Here is a 24,205-nt window from a genome sequence, read left to right as displayed (position 1 = left end):
CTTTATGGCACTCTTAAAAGATTAGTCAAACAAACCCAACTAAAAGTTAACTTGAATAAAAATAGAAAATCCAACAAGCATCTAAAAAAAATCATCAAAATCGAATGTGACATTAGAAAGTTATGAGCCCTACCATTTAAAAGTTTTGCTTAATTTCACAAAAAAAGTTACATGTATATGTAAGCCTATCCTGGTCGATCGGTTTGCAAATGAGGGGAAGATGACACACGGGGAGCCAGGGAGGTCACTTCCATTGACGAGTGGATACCATGTGCGACCATGGGGTCTCGAAAAGCACCCTAAAATAGTGTTTTCGCCATATTCTGAAAATGCACCCCTTAGCAAGTATTGGCGTGTGAAACCCTACCCTTAACAGGTATTGGACACAAAACAGTACCCTTGGCAGTTGGCAAGTATTCCCTGAATTGACCCTTTAAACAAGTAGTACAGCGACGTTTTTACCTTTACCTACATGGTAAATCATTTGATTGGGTTTAGTACAGCCCTCCCCCCCCCCCCCCCCACACCTCATATCTCGCGCAAATCCGACTCTAAACGGCTTAGTGTTGGGGCAAAAAAGTACATCCTTTAGAAAACATTTTAGTATTTTTATACCCTCGCAAATCAGACCGTAAACACGTAGGTTTCCTTGCGAAATATTTACCCTTTTTTCAGTATTTTAGTGTTTTGACACTCTTATTACGTTACGTACGTAACGTGCCCAATCTTGAAAAAGATACCCTTTTTACGCGTTTTTGGCCCGTTTTTGGTCGCGCATATGGTATCCACTCGTCAATGGGAGTGCCCCCCCCCCCCCGGCGATGACATCATCCACTCAATATTTCTTTTGCATTTTATTATCATAATATTATTTTTATTATCATCACTGGGGGGGGGGTCCTTATTAAACCCTTGTAAAGATCTCAAGACTCACCCTGTGCCAGAGCTAGAATTTTATATCAATTTAATTTTGTTTTCACGTAAACTCCCGATTTGAGCTTTGAAACGCCCTCTCTCCGCAGAAGATGGACAGTTTAATTCTGCGAAGTTTCAAATTCCAGTGGAGGTGAACAAAAAGAAGTCCAAATCATCCGAATGAAATGTTAACAAAATGACAGAACTCGGGAATTGGAGTATCCTTGTTCCACAGAATTTGGAAAAGACAATATGGACTGGTCTAATTCAGAATGAAGTGAGTAATCTTATCAAATGCATAATAAACATGTTACTTTGCTTTGCCTTTGACTTTAATTTTTAGTCTCCGCCGCTCTGCCGAGTGACACAGAGCTCAACGCCGGTGATCGGCCCGGGAGCAATCCGCTTGCTTTACGTATGGCAGTGAGCCCAAACTTCGTGTTCACGCGTGTTTCCATATTTCGCGGACGGTCATTATCTAAAAAAACTATCCAATATCCTTAAAATCTGACATCATCAACGCGAAAAGCGACCTAAAATTAACAGATTAACCTTGGCTTTGGAGTAAGTTTCTTTGGGATGAGTTCATAATAATATTGACAAAACTAATAATGGCTACACAATGTCAATGACACACGACATGGCCACATCACATGCTCACTGCAACCTTGCCCCGGGGACCTCGACACGTCTTTAGACAGTGTCGAGGTCCTGAATGCAACCACTCATTATCACCGGAGTACAAAACTTCGCGATGTTTGGCATTAGAAAACCGATGATCATAATGAATTAAAAATCTAACGAGTAATATCAATCTTACCTAAACAAACTGTTCCTAAATCAGCTTACCTTTGAAATAAGAATAATGAATACAATTCCATGAAATCCTTCAAAAGAGCATCAATTTTCGGACTTTTGTTCCAATCGCGAGATCGCCATGTTTGAGGTAAAATTCTGCGCATGCGCATATGAATATTTATAAGATGTCGTCACTGCATGCCTTTACAGCACAGTTTAATGAATATGCATGTAAGAGTGAAAACATTCAATTAAATTGTGATTTAGGCATATAATTCAATACCATTTTTCTTTTTTTTTTTGGAAAAAAATAGATCTATATTTATGAAAAAAAATATTTATTTCATATATATTTTTATTTTGTTACATTTTGTGTTTTTATGATAAGTTTTTGTTGTCATTTGTTATATTCTTTCTTTCTCCTTTTCATTCTTTCTTTCTCCTTTTCATTCTTTTTTATGCTTTGTTTATGGGAAGGGGGGGGGGTAAAGCGTGACTGTTCGCTTGGTGTGTGTTTTATTTCATATAACTTCCTCAAATTATTTTGATTTAATGATACTAAAAATGAAAAAAATATTTATCAATAGTGTGCTTGTGTTTTAATATATTCAGAGATTTCTAGATCCGAATTTTTTTAGTCTGTATTATTATTATTATTCCCTTTGTGATTATAAAAAATCCAACAAATATTTACAAATGGATTCTAATTTTACATTTAGAATAACCAATTTATGATTTTCTTAAATATGAATTCTGATTCAATAACGTAAATGATTTCATGTTATTTATCTTTTTCACATGTTATAACAATGAGGAAGGATTGAATATGGTTTTAAAACAAAAGGAAATACTTAAAAACAATTTGCCTGCTTTAAAAAGAAATTCTAAGTCAAGATGTTAATATATAATTATAATTTTAAAAAAAAAATCTGCCGCTTTGATAATCACCAATCACCATTTGTTGTTTAATTCACCGCATGGCAGTAGCATAATCAACCCCTCACCTGCCCCCCCCCCCCTTTTTTTCGGGGACGAAATATCCTCAATTTTTGGTTGAAAAACTTTTTTTTTTTTACTTGTCAAATTTTTCATTGGCCCTGTGCCCCCCTTTTGGAAAATCATGGATCCGCCCCTGATTGAACTCATTTATATGGAGCACTTCTACACTGTCAAAAATATTTTTAACAACGCTGTTTACTGTGAGAATTGCATAGTAGTTGTTTAAACATTTTAAACAAGTGTTTAAAATTTAAACAATCATGTTTAAATCATTGATAATTTAATATTTGAATTTAATTATTGATAATTAAATATTTAAATTTAAAATGTGTGTTTTAAGATTTTAAATACTTGTTTAAACTGTTTAAACAATTACTGTGTGATTCACATCGTAGACAGCGATTTTAAATTTATTTTAACAGTGTATTTGAATGATTAGGAACTTAATTAATGGCGCAAAGTAGACGACAGGAGATTGATGACATAAACTTCCATATAATTCTATAGTAATATTGTACTTTCTTTTTTTTATATATACGGCACAATTTGTATAACTCCCCCTTTTAAATGAGGAACAGGCCGTCCGTGGTCCCCAAATAAATTATGACCGACTAGTAAAGAGCTGAAAAACGGAAGAAGTAGCCTTTGTGGGTATACGGCATTATCATTATAGAGTTTACCACCCTGACCTATAAGGATCGGGAACGTTGGTGATCATTTTGAATAAAATATGACTTCATATACTTTGACCTATAATCTTAATACTAATTCCGTTCCCAAATATTATTCTTTAAAACTTGATGCCGCCACAAAACAAACTAGCAATATAGCCAAGATGAAAAAACGGGGTAATAAAGAAAAGGTAAACATAGGAGAAAAACAAGGATTTTCTCGCAAACATGCGCGGAAGTAAAATTTTAGAGAGAATGAGAAAGAAAATCCCGCAAAGCTTTCTTTTTCGCCATTGTTTACCCCTTCGCTATCACCGTTTCTCCTCTCTCTCTTTTTTTTTTTTGGGGGGGGGGAGTTAGGGTGGGGAAGATCATCCCACCGCCTCCTTGCTACGTACTTGTTATAAAAAAAAGGAAAAGGTGCATGATAAAGGCCTATTGGTATGTTATGACAAAATCTATCACAAAATTTGATTTCTGCGTCAATTCTTCAATGGTATAGTAGTTTAGTCATAGGCGGCGGAAGCGGAGGGGGACCTGTCCCCCCTAAATTTGAGATGGGGGACGGTCCCCCCCCCCCTAAATTTTTTGTTGAAATTTTTTTTTTTTGCTTGTCAATTTTTTTTACCTGTGTCTATCCCAAAATTTCAATTTCAGGTGGACCCCCTGATTTTTTTGGCTTCCGCCACCAATTGTATTAGAAGTATATAAGCTGATTTAGCGTCACCATGATTTTCATTAATTTCTTGTATATAAAATAATGAATGATTTAGTTCCAAATTATTTAAAACCTTTAGTATGTAAACGGCCCGTGAAATACAGGACACTGTCTTCTTTACGATGCCCCCTTCAGCTTCCCAAAGCTAGAATTGAACATAAAAGAAAATCTTTTGCATATGTCGGACCCAAATTATTTAATGCACTTCCTTCAAATTTACAAGTTTGTACCTCCTTGTTAGTTTTTAAAAAATTATGCAAAGCCTTTCATACGAATTGATAAAGAGCGAAATGATATTCCATTGATTTACAATGCTATGTATGTTTAAATTGTCACTTCCCACTCTATATTTTGGTGTTAATTGTTTCTGATGTTAGATATTTTGTATTTTGTATTTTTGATGTTGTTTGTTGGTGTTGTTCATAGTTATCTTGACATGTATTTTAAACTGCAGGGCGCCTTTGTAAAGCAGTTTTAAGAACTGAACAGGCCTACCCTGCAGTATAAAATAAATAAATCAAAATAAATAAATAATAAATAATAATAATATAAAAACAATATAAAGAATGGGATGTCTTTAGGAAAAAACCCTTTTGTACACCTGGAAAACAATCAGACAAGCAGGATTTGCGGCGACTTTATGCGTCCTATAATGAGCAACTCAATTCTTAGTAATTATAGGCTTATACTTATCCCGCAGAGATTTATATACCCAATTATTGAAGCTTAAGAATGCCAACAAGATGAAAGATAACATATTAATTTATAAACAAACATATGAATTATAATCACATCTCCGTTCAAACATAATACAAATTAATAGGCATCAATTGTATGAAAATGGTTGTTGGATGATAATGAGATTTGCATATATTTTCATTTCATTTATTTTAAATTCTCATTAAAACATACAACATACAATTGAAATTAAAACTAAGGATACATGCACAGTATACAAAATAAACAAAATGGAAAACATAACAAGTGAGAGAGAGAAAAAAAAATATGTGGGAGCCAGCATTGGATTCCGTGATATTTTTAAAATCATTTTGCATCACGGAGTCCTCTAGGCTAAGCCAGCAAAGCCCTGTCAGAGGCTGGGTTCCAGAAATAGGCATCAAAATCTTAAAGAGATGGTTTGCTGATCACTCAATAATTTTGATCAACGAATATATTCCTTTAATATATGAGTGTTCATTTATTTCTTCACTTTTTTATTTACATATATCTATACAGTTTCCAATAATAATAATAATTAAAAAAAACGTGTAGTACGATACCATGTGCATAATCTCTTGAAAACAATGAAGAAACAAGAACAAAGAGAATAAAGACCAAAAAAAAAGAAAAATTACGAAGAAAAAATGGAAAAAAGAAAAAAGAGCAAATACAGAGAAGAATTTAAAAAAAGGGAAGAAAGAAAAAGAAAACAGACCCCAAAAATGAAAAGAAGGTAGAGGAAAAAATAAAAATAAAAATAAAAAAGGGGGAAAAGAAAATAAAACAGAACAAAAGAAAAGAATGGAGGAGAAAGAAAAACAAATAATTCAAACGAAAATATGTTACTTCTTTCAAAGAAAAAGCCGAAGCTAAAATAGTTGCCAGGCAAAGGGTGAAGCAAGAATTTACGGAACTAGACTCATGAATATTCATAACAATCTCTATCCGACGCATCAAATGATAGCCTTTTGTCGGGGCATTCTGTTGTATTATCTATAATGGACTTTAGTGGTATTGGCAGGATCTGATGATAATAAGAACTTACTGAAATCGCATATTAAATTATTATTTTATTTTTAAAGTATTTTTTCTCTTTTATCGTTTGTTTTTTGTTTTTTGCCCGTTTGGTAATAAAAATCAATCTATCTCGTTGCCTCGTCAAAAGGCTATATCAATCCTTCATTGCTTCCTGTACGAACGAGTTTTAATGCACACCGGCAAAATTTTCCGACGTTTTTGCTTCGTTTTGGGGAATTATTTCGAAGTTTTGAGGGCCGCCCATATTGCGGCTTAAGTTGTAAGTATGTATTGATTCCTTTGTAACAGTTTTGTGCAATTTTATGTATTTTTGATTGATTCTCGATGCTCATCTGATTTCATCTGGTGAGTCTGGGTGAATCACAACGCAGCCCGAACACAGTACGTGTTCGGGCTGCCGCAGTAAACTGCAACCATGATCCTGCCTGTGTGGGGAATCTACCTTTTTAGGACTACTATGGTATGCCAATGCTGTACAGAGCACACTTTAAAAATTCATTAAAATATCACTTTTGTGACCAAAATTACTAATTTCCATACAGTTGCAATGTATTTTTCATTAGTAACTTGGGAATAATTTTCGTATTCACCAGAGCGCTCAAAAACTTGAGTTTTGGGCATATTTTTGTGTACGCCCTCTATTGGTGGAAAGTAATATGGCAAGACAATTTTCATTTTTCAATCTCTATTTTTAATTAAGAAAAAAATTATTTAAAGAATCAAATTTTTACTTAAGAGCCAAGTTGTGATGAATAGGTGTTATGGAAACTGTCTGTGTAAAAAACTCAAACATTTGTTTCAAAGAAAAAGAGAAAATAAGCCAAACATTGCCACCCTTATTTTGCCACACATGGAGATATAACCGAGAACAAGGTTATATCATAACCACTCACACGTATTGCGAGGTTAGTATTAGATATTAGCTAGGCTCCACATTAACTTTTTTTGGTGGTGGCCCATTCGGGCCACCAAAACCTTCATAAAAAACATTGATTAAACATGAATAAAACAAACTTCTGAAATATTAATTCTGCAGCCACTACCACTAAGTTACTTTCACTTTGTACATCTTGTATGTAAATCTTGTTTGCTGTTATTTCACTTTGCTAATTGATTTGTGGTAATGTATAAATTGTTCTATCATTGTAAATATAAAATGATTGAAAGAGAATAAAAGAATTGTATTGTTCCCACTTCCCAGGTTGTGTGGACTTTTTTTAAATCTCCGTAGTATAGACACACACTCATAATGGTAAAGTAAATAAATAGTGCATAGCAAACTCAGATAGATGTACAAAACAATGAATTTTCCTTTCTTCCTTTTTGAACCCTAAAACCTAGATTATGCAGGCCCCAAATACAGTTTATTTTCTCTTTTCCAGCATATAGCAGGAGAAAATCACATAAAATATGCTGCAAAAGGGGGAAACAAACAAAAATAATTTTTAGAATACATGTAGTATATTTAAAAAAGAAAACAAAAATAATTAAAATAAATAAGTGAAATAAAACAAAAGAAAGAAAATGAAGAAAGAAAAAACAAAGAACAGAAAAAAAAGGGGGAAAAAAAACAAAAGAAAATGAAAGAAAAATGAATAAAACAAAATTAATAAAAAAATGGGGAAAATTCTTTAATCAGGCATATTCAATGGGAAGGGGTATACATGGTTTAACCATTATAAAAAAAATGAAAGAAAAAAAAATAAGATAAAGGCAAAAGTTATATCTGGAAAAAACAGTGTGAGAAAAGTCCTTCCCTATATTTGCCAAAATGCTGGAAAAGTTCACATTTCATATCACTCAAATGCCTTCCCAAAGTATTTACTTCCCAATAGTGGTTAAAGAAGTCATTTATAAACAAGAAAGAAACTGTCTGTTTATTTTTGGCTAGAAAAGACACAGCTTCGAAAGAAACCAAGTATCAACATACATACAAATGCACACGTGGGACTGTGATGTACTCACCCTATGTGTTTTATGTGTATTAATGCATTTGGAAATAAGTCTTTTTGAGTCAAAAGAGAGGTCATAATTCCTCTTTTTAATGCTTGCAAATAATCAGGTTACACCAGATTTTAGTAATATGGACTGTAGAAGGGCATTTCATTGGTGTAAAACGTGACATTGACGTAGATTTTCAAAGTTCTATGGAAGATTTCTTAGCAGCAACATTTCGTATCGCAGCTCCCTGAGTCTGAATGGTCTGCTAGCGCACAGCTAGCTGCAGTGGTTTCATGCATGCAAAGCTCACGCCAGACGGCCGGCGCGGCCGGCTTGATAATAATTACTGTATGCTATAGCGGTAGGCCTACATACTGTCATGACTACCGGTATGCAATCTTTGTGTGTAGATTAAGAAAAAGGGCGCATGACGAATTGGCTTGCAATTTCAACTGTAGATAGTTGATAAATGCGTGCAAAATCGGGAGAAAAATTGCGCTACTTTGAAAATTATTGGTTGCCCGATTTGGGCCACCAAAACTTAACATTTTTTCAGTAATGGTTGCCCGAGGTGAATTTCTGGTGGCCCCGGGCCACCACTAATGTCGAGCCTTGGTATTAGTATACTAACCTCCTACCATGAACCGCGTTTGGCAGTGGATTTCTAACTAGTGGGTCGCGCGTGCTGGGATCTCACTTCTTGTGTCCACAACACACGACATCTATGGCTTGATTTTTCTGTGCACAGCGGCATTTAATGAACCCTTGGGTGTATCATGACCTTGTTCATTGAATGAGTGGCCCACGGTAATGCCACACATAATCTATTACAAGTTGAAACAAGTAAAGATTTAGGCGTGATCATTGACACAAAGCTTAATTTTGACCAACATTTTCAGGCAAAGATCAATAAAGCCAATAGGTTAATGAATCTGATAAGACGAACATTTGTTTATTTACACAAGGAGAACTTTTTACTCCTATATAAAGCTTTGATCAGACCACATTTAGAGTATGCACATGCCGTATGGAGTCCTTACTTGAAGAAACATATTCATGCATTAGAAAATGTACAGAGAAGGGCCACTAAATTGGTACCTGAGGTAAAAAAAACTTGCATACGAACAAAGATTGATCCAACTGAAACTCCCTACATTGACATACCGCCGTGCGCGAGGGGATATGATTGAAACTTACAAGTTATTTCATAGATATGACCAGGAGGTAGTGCCAGATTTGGGTCAGGTTCATGGGCCTACCAGAGGTCATGATAAAAAATTGTTTATTCCAAGATCAGTCACTGAAAAACGTAAGAAATCTTTTTACATGAGAATGAGAAAACCATGGTATAGTCTCAGTAATGAATTAGGTAATACACCCAGTGTCTACAGCTTCGAGAACGAACTGGACAAGTATATTGGAGAAGTGAACCAGTGAAGTTCAAGTTCGACGCTGACCCACCAGGACATGATCTCCAAAGTCACAAATCATTTCTATTTTTCTTTACAATCCAGGGAGAAGAGTATCAATTGAAGATAGAATTTCCAAAAGACAAGAACATCAAACATGCCAGGTAAGAAGTTTAGGAATACTTGATAATTTATTTTTACTTCGCTTAGACCATGGAGGTGTCATTATTGGCCCATATTCTAAAGTCTAGCTTAACTTATGACATGGTCTCACTCGGTCCTAAAATTATGTGAATCCAAAAATTATCAAAATATTGTTTACAGGGTATGTGTCTTTATCTTTACTGTGCTTAATTCTCATTCCTTAAGGCTTAACCCTAAAACTGCCAGGGGGGGTGAATCAACCCCCCCCCACCCGATATTTTCTGCAACCACTTCACTACACAATTTTTTTTGTCCGCGCCACTCGCTGACTTTTATTTAGAAGTCTTGTGCATCTTTAAGTTTTTAGACCAAATTTATGATGCCCGGGTATGCGGTTGAAAAATTACGAAACATTACGTAAGTGCATGTCAGACCCAAAATTGTTCCAAATTGTGATTTTGTGTACAAAGTCAAGGTAAATATGAGTTTTCTCATCTTATTCATAAAGGTATGATTATTTTTGTTTTCATAAGCTGAAATGAATTAATTTTAGCACTATGCTTCAAAAAGGTTCTGCTGCAAATTTGGCGAAAAAACAAAAACAAAAGGTAAAAAAAAAGAATTACATAAGAAATTTATTTTCAAACCAGACTTTTTTATTTTGTAATTGTTAGCAATGATATAAAGAATTTGAACAAGAGAAATTAGCAGGGTTGGGCGGTAAATACCGGTAGTGGTAATTACCGGTGGTAAATACCGGTAAATACCGTCCGGTTAATAAGATGGGCGTCTGGTAAATATGTAAAAAACGGGAAATATGATTTTAATTCTTTTTTTTTTTCAATAATTTTAGTTGTTTTTAACCTCAACAAATGAAAATAGTGTTTTGAAATAATTAGAATCACAAAACTCATAGTAGACACACACAAACAGATAAAATCCATACTGCATACAAGTACATACCCAAACACACATAGGATCTAAGTCCACACATACGTACACAAACTCAAATTATGTTCCTGGAAACTGAATAATCATATTAAAACATAAACAAATATTTCTCCCGGGGTTTAACTTTTTACATGCCATTGTATCTCATTACAATATGATTTTTGTTTTTAAGTGTGAATAAAGCTCAGTACCGGTATTCTACTGTATGTAAGGAGTTTTAGTGTGTACATGTATCAGTGTGTACTAGTGGTTGCTGGTTTTGAATTTTGATATTGCTTACAGAAAAAGATCTTTTTGTAGCCTAAAAAATTACACAACTCGGATTATGCCGTTTTTAATGTTGCAATTCTTTCAATCTAACTTTTAAAAGAAGTTTAACAAACAAAGCAAACACAAAAATTAAAAAGCATAACTTATACAAATTTATGTACACAAAAGTGGAAAGAGGTGTCAAAAGTTGTTTCCTTTAAGAAATATAAAATGAATACAATAACAACATAATTGACATACTTTAGCTACTGAATGTTTCATGGGAAATGTAAAATAAATAACTTGTACAGTTTGTCATATTCACATTGATTGAAAGCTATTGTAAACAAATAAATCTTGGAGCACGCTCCATTGTTTCCCTTTACAATAGCTCCTCTCTTTAATCAGTCATAGTGAGATTTTCAAAAGAATGTCTGGTTCACATTGAGACAAGGATATCCTCGATATACATGTATGACGAAGAAGGATATAGCAGAGATAGTGACATCAATGAGGATGACAGAGAAATTGAAGAATTTGACAATGAAAATGGGGTCCCAAATGTTTATGATAATATTTATGTATTTTGAAGCACATGGCATTTTGTTCATATGCTAATACAAGTTTATGCTCATTAATACATGTATATGTAGGTATTCATGAATATGGTAATTATTGACTGACTTAATGAAGAACATCATATGGGCTATTCCACGGTTACTCACGTTACATTTGGAGACACCTTGATTCATACTTGGAGCTGTAACTCCATTATTATTGATAAGAACTAAACATCTCTTTATCACAACATAGTACGCAGTCTGACTATCCTTTGTATAAAAACAAAAGTTGGGGAATTTCATTATGCTCCTGGCAAATCTTTGAAATGTGTCGGTTACTCATGTTACATGATTTGGACATGCATAAAATGAAAAGTGGACATAAGTGAAAAGTGTCCTCATGCAAGGCTTTTATGAAAGTTGATTATATCCATTTCAAAGAAGTATATTAGGGAGACAAATTTGTATATAATTAAAAAAAAAAGAACACATGGTTTTTACTAGGGGTGCAGATAAAGTGGTTACTCACGTTACGGTTCAGATGGGCTATATGTACAAAGACACATTGAGCTCATGTCCACCAACCTATGGAATTGCCCATATCTAAATTAGATGTATATTTGGGATCTTTTTAGTATTTTATTGTATTTTTTCCAGCATTTCATGATAACAGACATAGATAACACCCAAACACAAACATAAACACCCTAACAAACAAACACACACACTCACACAAATGGTACACACCAGAGCAACCATACTCACCACCTTTGTTTTTATGTTCAAAATTTGACAATCCCTATAGAAAAGTGAGTGGAAAATTATATTTCCCAGTATTTCCCGTTGAATAGTGGTAAATACCGGAAAAAAGCGGTAAATACCGCTTATTTCCCGGCGCCCGGGAAATAAGCCTCCGAAGCGGGAAATATGCCAACCCTGGAAATTAGCATTCTAGGAGCTTCTTTTAATGAATTAGGGTAACAAGTTTGATTTACGTATAGATTAACATAATTAATTCATATTAAAAAAGGTCTAAATATGGTGCAGTCGCAGGTCACATGGTAAGGTCATAGGTCATTTTGAGGTCAATGTTAAAGTTTGCATTCCATCCCAGTTAATTTCACAATGAACTTTTGATACAATTCTGTTGCTTGCCGTCGCATATCGCGATATTTCTGGTTATTTTCACAAGTGGGTGAGACACAACATCGCTTATACATGTACCTTGTCCAAAAACAAAGGCACATCTCTTTATTACAGTACAAATTAGGAAAAATAATCTTTTCTTCTGTTCCTCATGGGCATTGAGACCTCTGTAAGGTGTAATGGCTATACAAAAATTGTTCTAATATTATTATTATTCTCCCAGGAAAGTGAGAGGGGCACCAAGGCCAGTCATCATTCACTGCCATGGAATTCGCAGTCACCCGATAGGATAAGATGATGATGATGATGCAGAGCTGCCAAGTAGTACGATTTTTCCGTATTTAGTACGTTTTTGCAACCAAAATACGGCCGTACGTTTTTTTCTTTAAAAAATTTGTTTTTTGTATTTTTAAAAAAAAAATCGAAATTTATTGAGAAATATCATCTATATGTCTCTATTTCATAAAACGTACACAAATATGGTTATTAGATCAATGAAATTTCAGGTGACTTGTTTTTTTTTCAATCATTTTGTAAAAACCAGGGTGAGATATACTGTACACAAGTTTCAATGTTTTTTTTTTTCAACTGCAAGAGCAGTGCACATTTTAGCTTGCATGCAGCTTGAGCGCCGTGATGGGCGAGTGCGCCAAGCATTTTATTATGAAATACACTTTTTGGGGGAAAACTACAAAATATTTATCTCACACGGTAAAAATACAGATTTTTTTTGGTCAAAATACTGATTTTGGGGGATAAGAATACTGAAAATGCAAAATACAACTTGGCAGCTCTGATGATGACCTTTTTCTTTTTTGCCCCTTCCCAGTACAGGTCTTCTTGCCCTATAGAGGTACTGCAAATTCCATGGCAGTGAAGCTTATTGTGGATAGTCATCTCAAGATTTTCTTGTGTTAAAAAATGTTAATTATTTTCAATTTGCAGTGTTCAGGGAGACTGGAGATTGGCCCGTCGGCTCGGTAAGGTTCAAGGTACACTTGAGAACAGGCTGAGGTCGGCTGTTGATCCAGAAGCATTCATGCAGGAAGTGTGCAATCTGTTTGAGAACACCAAAGCAAGCAAGATTGGTAACCCTTCTCATGGTGTAGTGGATAACTCGCCCCTGCATCGAAGGCTTGTTGAAGAACTTGAAACTTTGGGCTGGGACATGTAAGCAATCTTCCGTTATTAGAATTCTTGTGTTTCTTTGTTGTGTATCATTATGTGTTGCTTGTTTTGTAATATCAGACTATATTTTATTGATTGTTTGATTGATGGTAGGACATTATTATGGGGATTATAATTTTTATATTTATTTAAATTCTGATTTTAGTCTAATTATGTGCTTTATTCTATTTGATTTATTATTTTGAGGGGGAGGTATGTATGAAATGTGATTCATATTTAATCATTTAACTTTTTAATTGAATTTATTGCTATGATATTAAAAAAAAATTTTTTCTCTCATTCAATGTCAGTTCACCTATACCTAAACCTATCCATCTCCAAAATAAAGGAAAGTTTCTTTGTCACTTGTCGGGGTGTGCTCATACAGAATGTGATTCCTTCTTTGTTGATTTTGATTAATTTGCTAGTGGAGTCCAATGATAAATGAAGACCCTGATGCCCAAAGTAAATGTTAAACAAATAATCACTGTTGATGAAGGTGATGGGCAAACTATAATTCTGTTATCTTGAATGAATTAAAGTTTTACAACCGACCCTTTCTTGTATTCCATTTATTGATTAAAAACTTCTTTTTTTCTGTGCAGGGTAACACATCTTGAGCCAGATTTGAGTCAGTTTGAGCTAACCTGCAATTATTCATCTGATAAAACACACAATATTGCTGTACAAGTTCATTCAGAGGTGGGGATCTGTGTGGAGAAAATATGTGTTTTGTCTTTCAAGGGGAATAAACTGACACCCATTATCAGAAGCATCTGACTTCTTGTTCAATCATTAAAGGGTTTGAAGTGAAGCGACATGGAATGACCTTATCTTATTATGAAGATTTGAAAACCTGTATCACAAGCAGAAATTAGTAACTTGCTCATACATGTAGATGTTATGTTTTAGAGCTTCATTTTTGTGCAAAAAATAACCAAAAAAAGGTAGATCTCAGCTTGAGCGAAAACAATTCATTTGTCAACATTGGATAAGAAATATATTGTGAGAAATGAATGTAATCCAAAGTATAACTGTGAACTGATTTTAAAAAGTTGATTTTTCAATAAAAGGGATTGTTTGTAAAAAGGCAATTTGAAATTGGAGCCATTACATGTACATTACTGCATTACAGCATTTAATTGGCTCTTTAGAACATTGCATAGAATTTACTATTATGGTAACTCGGCCTTCCACTGGTAATTACCGTAGCAACTGAACTGTACTCATTGGCCAAATAAAACTAAGGATTAAACTTGCTATAATTGTAAATGTTATGCAAGGGTGGGTGCTTCATAAGCTGTTTGTAACCTGTGATCCTTTCTTGTGGTATTAAGTGATACACACCGGATTTCAATTAGAGTTGATTTAATTCATAAGAAAGGGTCACTCGTAGAGTCGTTCGTAACATACGACGGACAGCTTTATGAAACACCCACCCGGCACAGAAAAGCTACATATATACACAGATTGTTTCCTTTTATGAACCATTTACATTATACAATACCGTAAGGGCACTAGTATTCAACCCGTTTGGAGAGTTTCCTCAAATATATAGAAATATGGAATTTACCTTAATTTCGGACCTGTCTTATTTCCAAGAGCAAATGCTGGTTATTCTTTTTGCGTTATTTTTTTCTTCAACCCGTCGACTGTGTGCGCGGGCGATCAAATTATACGGCGATGGTTTTTTGCACTAGTTGTCTCACCTGCATAGCAGAGTGAGACTATAGGCGCCGCTTTTCCGACGGCGGCGGCGTCAACACCAAATCTTAACCTGAGGTTAAGTTTTTGAAATGACAGCATAACTTAGAAAGTATATGGACCTAGTTCATGAAACTTGGCCATAAGATTAATCAAGTATTACTGAACATCCTGCCTGAGTTTCATGTCACATGACCATGGTCAATGGTCATTTAGGGTCAATGAACTTAGACCATGTTGGGGGAATCAACATCAAAATCTTAACCTAAGGTTAAGTTTTTGAAATGTCATCATAACTTAGAAAATATATGGACCTAGTTCATGAAACTTATACATAAGGTTAATCAAGTATCACTGAACATCCTGCATGAGTTTCACATCACATGACCAAGGTCAATGGTCATTTAGGGTCAATGAACTTTGGCCGAATTGGGGGTATCTGTAGATTTACCATCATAACTTTAAAAGTTTATGGATCTGATTCATGAAACTTGGACATAATAGTAATCAAGTATTACTGAACATCCTGTGCAAGTTTCAGGTCACATGATCAAGGTCAAAGGTCATTTAGGGTCAATGAACTTTGGTCAAATTGGGGTATTTGTTGAATTACCGCCATAACTTTGAATGTGTGTTGGTCTAGTTCATAAAACTTGGACATAAGAGTAATGAAGTATCACTGAACATCCTTTGCGCATTTTAGGTCACATGACCAAGGTCAAAGGTCAATGAACTTTGGCCATAATGGGGGTATCTGTTGAATTACCATCATAACTTGGAAAGTTGATGGATCTTTCTCTTGAAACTTGGACATAAGAGTAATCAAGTATCACTGAACATCCTGTGCGAGTTTCAGGTCACATGATCAAGGTCAAAGTTCATGTAAGGTCAATGAACTTTGGCCACGTTGGGGGTATTTGTTGAATTACCATCATATCTCTATAAGTGTATGGGTCTAGTTCATAAAACGTGGAAATAAGAGTAACCAAGTATCACTGAACATCTTGTGCGAGTTATAGTAGTTTTTAAAATCAGCACTGCTGCTATATTGAATCGCGTGATGCAGGTGAGACGGCCAGAGGCATTCCACTTGTTTTCAACCCGTTGGCACTAGTATTCAACCTAGCGATGAAAGATGGCCCTGTCTCTCAATCTGCCCTTGTCCCATCCGACTATGGACTAGACCATTTGAGATGAGACCAAACATGGATTAGTCAAAGCCAGAGACTTACATAGATCTAGATCTAGTTTAGCAATCTAAACCATTTTGAGATCCGCTATCTATCATCAGTAGGTTGAATACTAGTGCAATTCAGTGCAAAAGGTCATCGCAGCATAATTCGATCATCTGCGCATACAGTCGACAGATTAATAAAGAAAATACCGACAACAGATTACACTGGAAATAACAAAGATATGAAATTAAGATAAATTCCCTATTTCTAAATATTTGGGGAAATTTATCCAAATCTTTGAATTATGCCGGGTTGAATACTAGTGCCCATACGTGTACTCACTCATTTATGTATTGTATTTCACTCTTTACAGCACCCATCAAATACCCCTGTTTGTACCAACATAGAGAAGGATTATTTTAAACTGCATTGGACTCCAAAGGTAGGTGGTCATTATATGGAGGGGAGATGGATCAAATGGGAATGGTTCAGAAACTAATCTTGATCTTTAAATATACTCGATGAGGAATTTTCCTCAGTTTTTTTCTCACCTGCATGATATTGAATCTAATTCAAAGAAACATTTATGAGATTGTTATTGGATATCACAAATGAAATTAATAACAAGAGTCTTAGTCAAGGGTCATTTAAGGTTAACAAGCCTAGGATATTATTATCAAAGGAATGGGGTTTTTTCTCTCTATCTTACAAAAAATATCCATTTCATTTGTGTTTCAAATCAGCACTATCATACTAAATCATGCAATGCAGACGAGACTGGCACCTCATTTGTTATAATACAAACAATATAAATAAGTGAGGATATCACTAATAAAACTACATGCACAAGGTGGTGGTGATTTTTTTACCTGATTGCTAAGAAAGCATGAATGCTTGTAAGCAAGCAACCAGAGGACCGACGGCTTAAGGTCCCCTCCGAAGGACCTGGTACTGAGGATTAATGCCTTACCAAAGGGCACTAGCGCACCAAGTGGGAATCGAACCCGGGTCACCGGAATACGAGTCCCCCGCTCTACCGACTGAGCTATCGCGCCTCCTGGTAACTGTGATACAATTGGAACATGCCCAAGGCATAGCAAGGGATGGTGGGTTATTTAAAAATACTGACTTAGGGTAATTTTATTTTAATTTTATTTATACTAATGTCTTAGAAAATGTACATGTATGTGTATTATTTGTTTTATAAGATAGTGATGTGGACCCTTGTCATTTGATAAACATCCTCTCAAAAACTTTGACGAGTCTTTATTGCTTAATTTATTGCCTTTTGTAGCTTATAATCTTTGATGAGTATATAATGTGTAACTATCACTGTTGACTTTGTATGGGGACTTAAGGCTAATACCATTGATGATTGAGAAGCAGTTCTACTTGCCATATCATATTTGTAAAGTTTACTTTGTGAGACATCCTGTGGGGTAGTATAATTGCATCTGCTCGGGCATAGCACAGAACAATTATTATACCAAAAAAGATGTGTAGAGATACATGTATATAACAATGTTTCATTCCAGATGTTAGATTTGTTTTTTGGTTCAGGTATAATTGATTGTCTTGGGAGAAGATCATTCTTGGAGATGGCCGAGATTGAAAAGAATAAATGGGTACTAGAACAGAAGAACAATTGTTATACCTGGTCCCATGGATTCATCTTCTGTTCAATTTTTTTTTTTTATTGTTTGATTTAGGTTTAATTGATTGTCCTTGTCTTTCTATGTCTTTTTCATAGCTCCACCTCGATGATGTCTTGACTAAGTTTGAAGGATTCCTGCTGAAATACGGGTCATTCTGGGAGGAGATGGCCGAGATTGATAACAATACATGGGTCCTAGAACCGGAGAAACCTGGACCAATGGATGTCAGCCGGAGAATAGCCCTAGGTAAGCAATCACTGGTGTAGCTTTTGTGGGCATACAACTTGGTTATTGGTTTATAGTGGAGGTCATTTTACCTAACTTGCGAAGAAAGCATGTTAGTAGGCAACCAAAGGACCAAAGGCTGAAGGCCCTGTAATATTGGTAAAAGTCTATACCAAAAGACACTAGCACTCCAACTTGGTTTCTAACCCGGGTTGCCGGGATTACGAGAACAATGCTCTACCAGTTGAGCTCTTGCACCTCCTAACTTCTTTCATGTTCAAGAGCTGGTAGATTTCTTGTTTTTGTTTATTTTCATGGAAATATGTTGATAATGCATCTTGATAACCATTGAATCTACATTGTTATATACATGGGTTAAGAGAACCAGAGATACCGTAGAAAAAGGGAGGAAATTGTCATTTAGATTATAAAATAATTCCCAGATGTTTTGAAGAAAATCAAATGCCTTTGTTTCTGAGAAAATGAAGACAGACGTTAAGAACATATCATTAAACAAATAACGATTTTCACTAATAAATTTGCTGTGATCCAAACAAAAGTATTTCTGTACCATATAAAAAAAATCAGCAATATTTGAATATTTGTGTCATGAAATTTTATGGGTAATGTAAGATGCAAATATACAATTGAACTTGTATTTGTCATTTATTCATCTGAGGTGAAAGTTTTTTTTTTTTTTTTTTAAGATCAGTTTTGTAAAATATGTGTTCATATACCTCATTTATTTCAAACTTCTTTCAAGACAAACAAATTTCTATGGTCCCAAAAGATTAACCTTTTTAATAAGCTTAATTCCAGTAATTCATGATGCTCTAAAATGAAAATAAATCTTTTGCCAGTCATACAAGGATGGCAAAATCATATTCTCTTGTAATCATTTTGTGATTTAGAATTTTCCTCTTTCTATTGAGAAAAACAAAACATTTTCCCCTACCAAATTTGTAATGATATGAATGCAATCATTTCTTGGTTTTCATTTGTTGTCTTTGGCCTTTATCACTTCATTTTATCAAGATTAAAACTGCAATGTATTTTGTAATTACCAAGACATCACTTTATTAATTATGTCGTTTTAGTTTGTAAAGATGACTTTAATACCACAGCTCAAATAACCAGTTATCAAAGCAATTTTTAGAGCAGAATATGCAATATAAATGTAATATTTATTAAATTTATGTCATATTCTCAATTTAAGTCAAAGACATTTGCATTGTTTATGGTTTCAAGAGATATGACTATGTAGAGTAACTTGTACTTACCTGTACATTTCTCATTGATTTTGTGTGTGTGTGTGTGTTTTATGAACAGGAAGTAATTTTTCAATTCAGATTGAAGTGGATCCTCTTCACCCACGTATGCTGCCTAAATGTAGATTCCTTGGGGCTGATAATGGTGAGTAATCAATTTCTGAAGATTTTCATAACAGAGAATGTTGTGGTCAATTGCCACCTGGGGCCCGTTGCATGAAACTTTTGCCTTAAGAAAACTGGCAAATTTTTTGCCAGAGTTTTTTTTACGTGTAATTATCAGTGGCATAATTTTGTTTGCCAGAGTTTTTTTTATGGCAAAAGTTTGATGCAATGGGCCCCTGGTCTACAGTCATTTTGTATACTTTCCATTTGGTTTCATCAAACATTGTATTGATAAAAGAATGTGCAGTATTCTCATTTCACACTAATATGTCAGGTGTAGTGATGATGCATGTTTCATCTCATCCCTTCCTGGCCTTTTACAATATCTCCTCACTTAACATCGTCTACATCATAATCATCATCTTCATCATTCTCATCACCATCATCATCACCATCATCCTCACTACCATCATCTTCATCATTCTCATCACCATCATCATCATTCTTATCATAATCATCATAATCATCACCATCATCATCATCATTCTTATCATCGTCATCATCACCATCATCATTCTCATCACAATCATCATCATTCTTATCACCACCATCATTTTCTTCATCATTCTCATCATCATTATCTTCTTGTTCATCATCACCATCTGTTTCATCATCTTCATCAATCACTATCATCATCATACAATTTTCATTGTCATCATGATCAACAGTCACCATCATTATCATTGACCTTATTAACATTTGACATTATCATCATTGTTCGCAGCATCATCATCATCATCATAACCATCACCATCATATTTATCATTGTCACCATTTTTCATTTCTTATTCATCTTTATTTATTATGTTGATTAAATGTTATAACATCTATTTTCATTGCCTGTGGGAACCAAATCTCATAATGAGGCTATGAAAAAAAAACATCAATAATCTGGCTTTGAACAGATTAGTGAATGTTCTTATCTGTCTTATTTGTCTTTAGTTATCAATCCTGTACGGAAACTCCTGAACACCAACCTGCATGCTTGGAACAGCCAATCGTCTCTCTTGACAAACCTTCGCAACGTCCTTGAGGTGGACTTCCCCACACCTGCAGAATCACAGGTTCAGGTAGGTTCTCCTTCCCATTCCTGTAACTTGACATGGTTATGTCTTTATAGTTATTACTCTTGCACTAAAGAACATCTTCCAGTCATTCATGACTTTACAGCTTTATGAAACACCTCCTGGCATCACAAGTAAGATTACTTTTAATGCACAATATGCCTTGTTCAATGACTGTCATAGAGCCTCAAATTTCATGGTGTGACATCAGTACTACATAAGATTGCCAGATGCAGGCTAGGCAGTGCTTGGCATTGAACCTCTGTTCTTAGACTTGAGCGTTTAGATTTTCATTTTTTTAGAGCTTTTCATGGTAAGTAACATTTGCAAATTAAAGGGTACTCTTGGGAATTTCAACCAAATACATACATGTATATGTATTATTTTAATTGATTGATTTAATTTATTTATCAAGCATTATTTGTTTTTGTTTTTTCTAGGACTTCAAAGAGGAATGTGGAATATGCTACTCCTATAGCCTGGATGCAGTCATTCCCGATCAGGTCTGTGACAACCCTCATTGCAACAAACCATTTCACCAAACTTGTCTCTATGAGGTGAGTAAGATTTAAAAGTTAGAAGTGGGGGTTATTGATATACAAGTAGTTGGTGTTCTTCTCAGATGGTTTAATACTACATCGGCTAAACCCATTGGCCCATATTCTGAAGTTGGGTTTAACTTAAACTCGGGTTTAATATTGTGGTTTAAGTATGGATAGCCAATTGTTACATAAATCACGAACAGTAGAGATATCATATTTCAGCTCATTTGGCTCTCAAATCATTCATAATTGTCTAGGAAGTATAAATAGATAATTGTCTTCACCATCGATGAATAAGGAAAGAGCACAGTAAACATACAACTTAATGAAAATTTTGACACTTTTGGCTTCCCATAATTTTAGAGTTAAACCTGACTTCAGAATACGGGCCATTTGGTCTACCCAAATTGCTGACTGGTCTCCACTAAACTTGATCTAAAAGCCACTTAGTCTAATTTATATCTACTCTAGTGCCCAGTTGGTCCAATTCCAACTTTGTCTACTAATTATTCATGAAAATTTGGTTCATAAACAATTATCTACTCATGTAGACAATGGGTCTTAGACCAAATAGACATTATCTTTGGTTGATCATTAAACGGTTCTTTAGTTATCGCAGGAACATGAATTGGATAGATGGACAACCTATAAATATAATGCCTCCAGACATTAAAATTCAAACTTGGCCCAAGTGTGCGTGTAAGACTTGCAATGATGTCATTGGTAACAGAGGTCATTATAGATGTTGAAATATGTTATTCTCACAATAATTAAAGAACTAATTGAAGGATCAACGTCAACCTTGGCTCTGTACACATATACACTCAGGGGTGTGAGTGGTCACAAATAAAAAGATCTGAAAAAAGCTGAAGAGTGTTGAAAAAGTCTGAAATAGAAAGAGCTCCCATACTTTTTTGTACAGAGGAAGGCCAAAAATAAGCTGAAATTAAGCTGAAAATCAAAACAAAAAAATCTGAAATCAGATAAAAATCTGAACTCTCACACCCCTGTACACTGTAATAACCTGATTAAATGTGGGTCATATGGTCAGAGGTCACATACTGTACATGTATATATTTTTTTGACAGTTGAAGGAATATTATTGTGATCGATAAAGGTATGCATAAGGAAGTGAAAATGATATCAGATATTTGCGTCACAAGGACACAGAGGCCATTTGAAATGTTAGAAGTAAGGTTTGTAATATATCTTTAGTGTGGCAATGGCACAAGCATGAATTTCAACAAGTTGGTTGAGAATACATCAAGTTTGTATTTTTATGTGCAAATATTGTAAATGGATATAGGCCTATACATTTACAATCAATCAAATATGGGTCCTGTTTCATAAAAGTTACTGTTATGCTATCTTTGCCATCCAATTGCAATTACCATGGTAACAATGCTCAACAGCTTATCAGAATCCATGATTAAAGGAAGTTCCCTTTGGATGGTATATTCTTAATAGTAACCTTTCTACAATAGGGCCTAAATGCTTTGATGACTTTGGAATTTCCCTCTTTTGTAAATCGTAAATTTTCTTTGCTTTACCTCCCCAGTGGTTGCGTGCCTTGCCGTCAAGCTACCAGTCTATTACGGGAGTAGGGTTCAACATCCTGTATGGAGAGTGTCCATACTGCACAAAACAGATATCAGTCAAGAAGATCAAAGACAGATGATCACCCTCACAACTGTGATTACCAATAGGTTCAGATCCGCTGAGCAAATATGTGTGAGGACAGATGAGAGTCGTCACATATGTGATTGAGAACAAGATGTCTGGTGCACATCCACCTAGCGAAGTGTGTGTGAGGTGCCCCGGCGGTGCCTCATCTTTGTTAGGCCACTTCTGGTGTCAACAGCAGCATCCAAGGATTGATTGACAATTAGATGCGTTGTGCACATCCGCCAAGCAAAGTGTGTGAGGTGCTCCGATGGTACCCTATCTCTGCTAGGCCACTTTTTATGTCAACAGCAGCATCCAAGATTTGATTGATAATTAGATATGTGGTGCACATTCACCGAGGAAAGTGTGCGAGGTGCTCCGATGGTACCCTATCTCTGCTAGGCCACTTTTTATGTCAACAGCAGCATCCAAGATTTGATTGATAATTAGATATGTGGTGCACATTCACCGAGGAAAGTGTGCGAGGTGCTCCGATAGTACCATATCTCTGCTAGGCCACTTTTTATGTCAACAGCAGCATCCAAGATTTGATTGATAATTAGATATGTGGTGCACATTCACCGAGGAAAGTGTGTGAGGTGCTTCGATGGTGCCTCATCTCTGTAAGGCCACTTCTGATGTCCTTACCATTTAACACCTGGATGGAGAGAGTCAAATTAAGATCAGTGCTTTGCTGAGGAACACTACTGATGTGAAGGGATCTTGTGGTTCTTATAGCTCATCCAATAGATGATGACATCTCTGCAGTTTTGAAGACCCTTTTACAAGCATGTGCAATAGGCCTCTGAACAAATGTGACCACCCACCCCAAAACCAATAATAAGTCACCAGGGAAGGTTCGCAGGGAATAGCCAAAATAGTCATTTGGTCATCAAAAAATTACAAAAAAAAATTAGCTTTAATTCTTCTTCATACTGTCAAAATTTCAAGTTGTAAATTCAAATAGAAAATAAGATACTAGAGTTTATTTGACTTTTGTTTTGCAGACAGTTTAAAAGTTTGACTGAGATTGCTTGAGGGAACCCAGAACTTCAATCTCAAAATTCATTTTGGGTGACTTATTATTGGTTTTGGGTTGGCTGGTCACAAATTACTTTACTACTTGCAAAATATGTTGAACCATTGAAACACTCAACTTAGAAACACACTATGGCCCGTATTCTGTAGTCGGGTTTAACTTAAACTCAGGTTTAAAGTTGTGGTTTAAGTATGGCGAGCCAATTGTTACATAAATCACTAACAGTAGAGATATCATACTTCAGCTCATTTGGCTCTCAAATCATTCATAATTGTGT

The 24,205-nt window shown here is 35.1% G+C and overlaps 1 protein-coding gene across 1 annotated transcript; it reads left to right on the top strand.

The window, feature by feature from the left end:
* The first annotated feature begins 1,010 nt into the window (after positions 1-1,010).
* On the top strand, positions 1,011-23,308 carry LOC129264284 (E3 ubiquitin-protein ligase FANCL-like). Its single transcript, XM_054902134.2, has 10 exons — positions 1,011-1,192; positions 9,315-9,373; positions 13,205-13,429; positions 14,032-14,128; positions 16,679-16,747; positions 18,056-18,206; positions 19,515-19,598; positions 20,561-20,688; positions 21,123-21,239; positions 22,783-23,308. Exons 1-10 carry the CDS (start codon positions 1,112-1,114, stop codon positions 22,900-22,902), a joined length of 1,131 nt encoding a protein of 376 aa, XP_054758109.2. The 5' UTR covers positions 1,011-1,111; the 3' UTR covers positions 22,903-23,308.
* The last annotated feature ends 897 nt before the right edge of the window (positions 23,309-24,205 follow it).

The sequence above is a fragment of the Lytechinus pictus genome, chromosome 7, assembly GCF_037042905.1.
Source record: "Lytechinus pictus isolate F3 Inbred chromosome 7, Lp3.0, whole genome shotgun sequence".
Classification (NCBI taxonomy): domain Eukaryota; kingdom Metazoa; phylum Echinodermata; class Echinoidea; order Temnopleuroida; family Toxopneustidae; genus Lytechinus; species Lytechinus pictus.
This window is presented reverse-complemented; position numbering and strand designations above follow the sequence as displayed.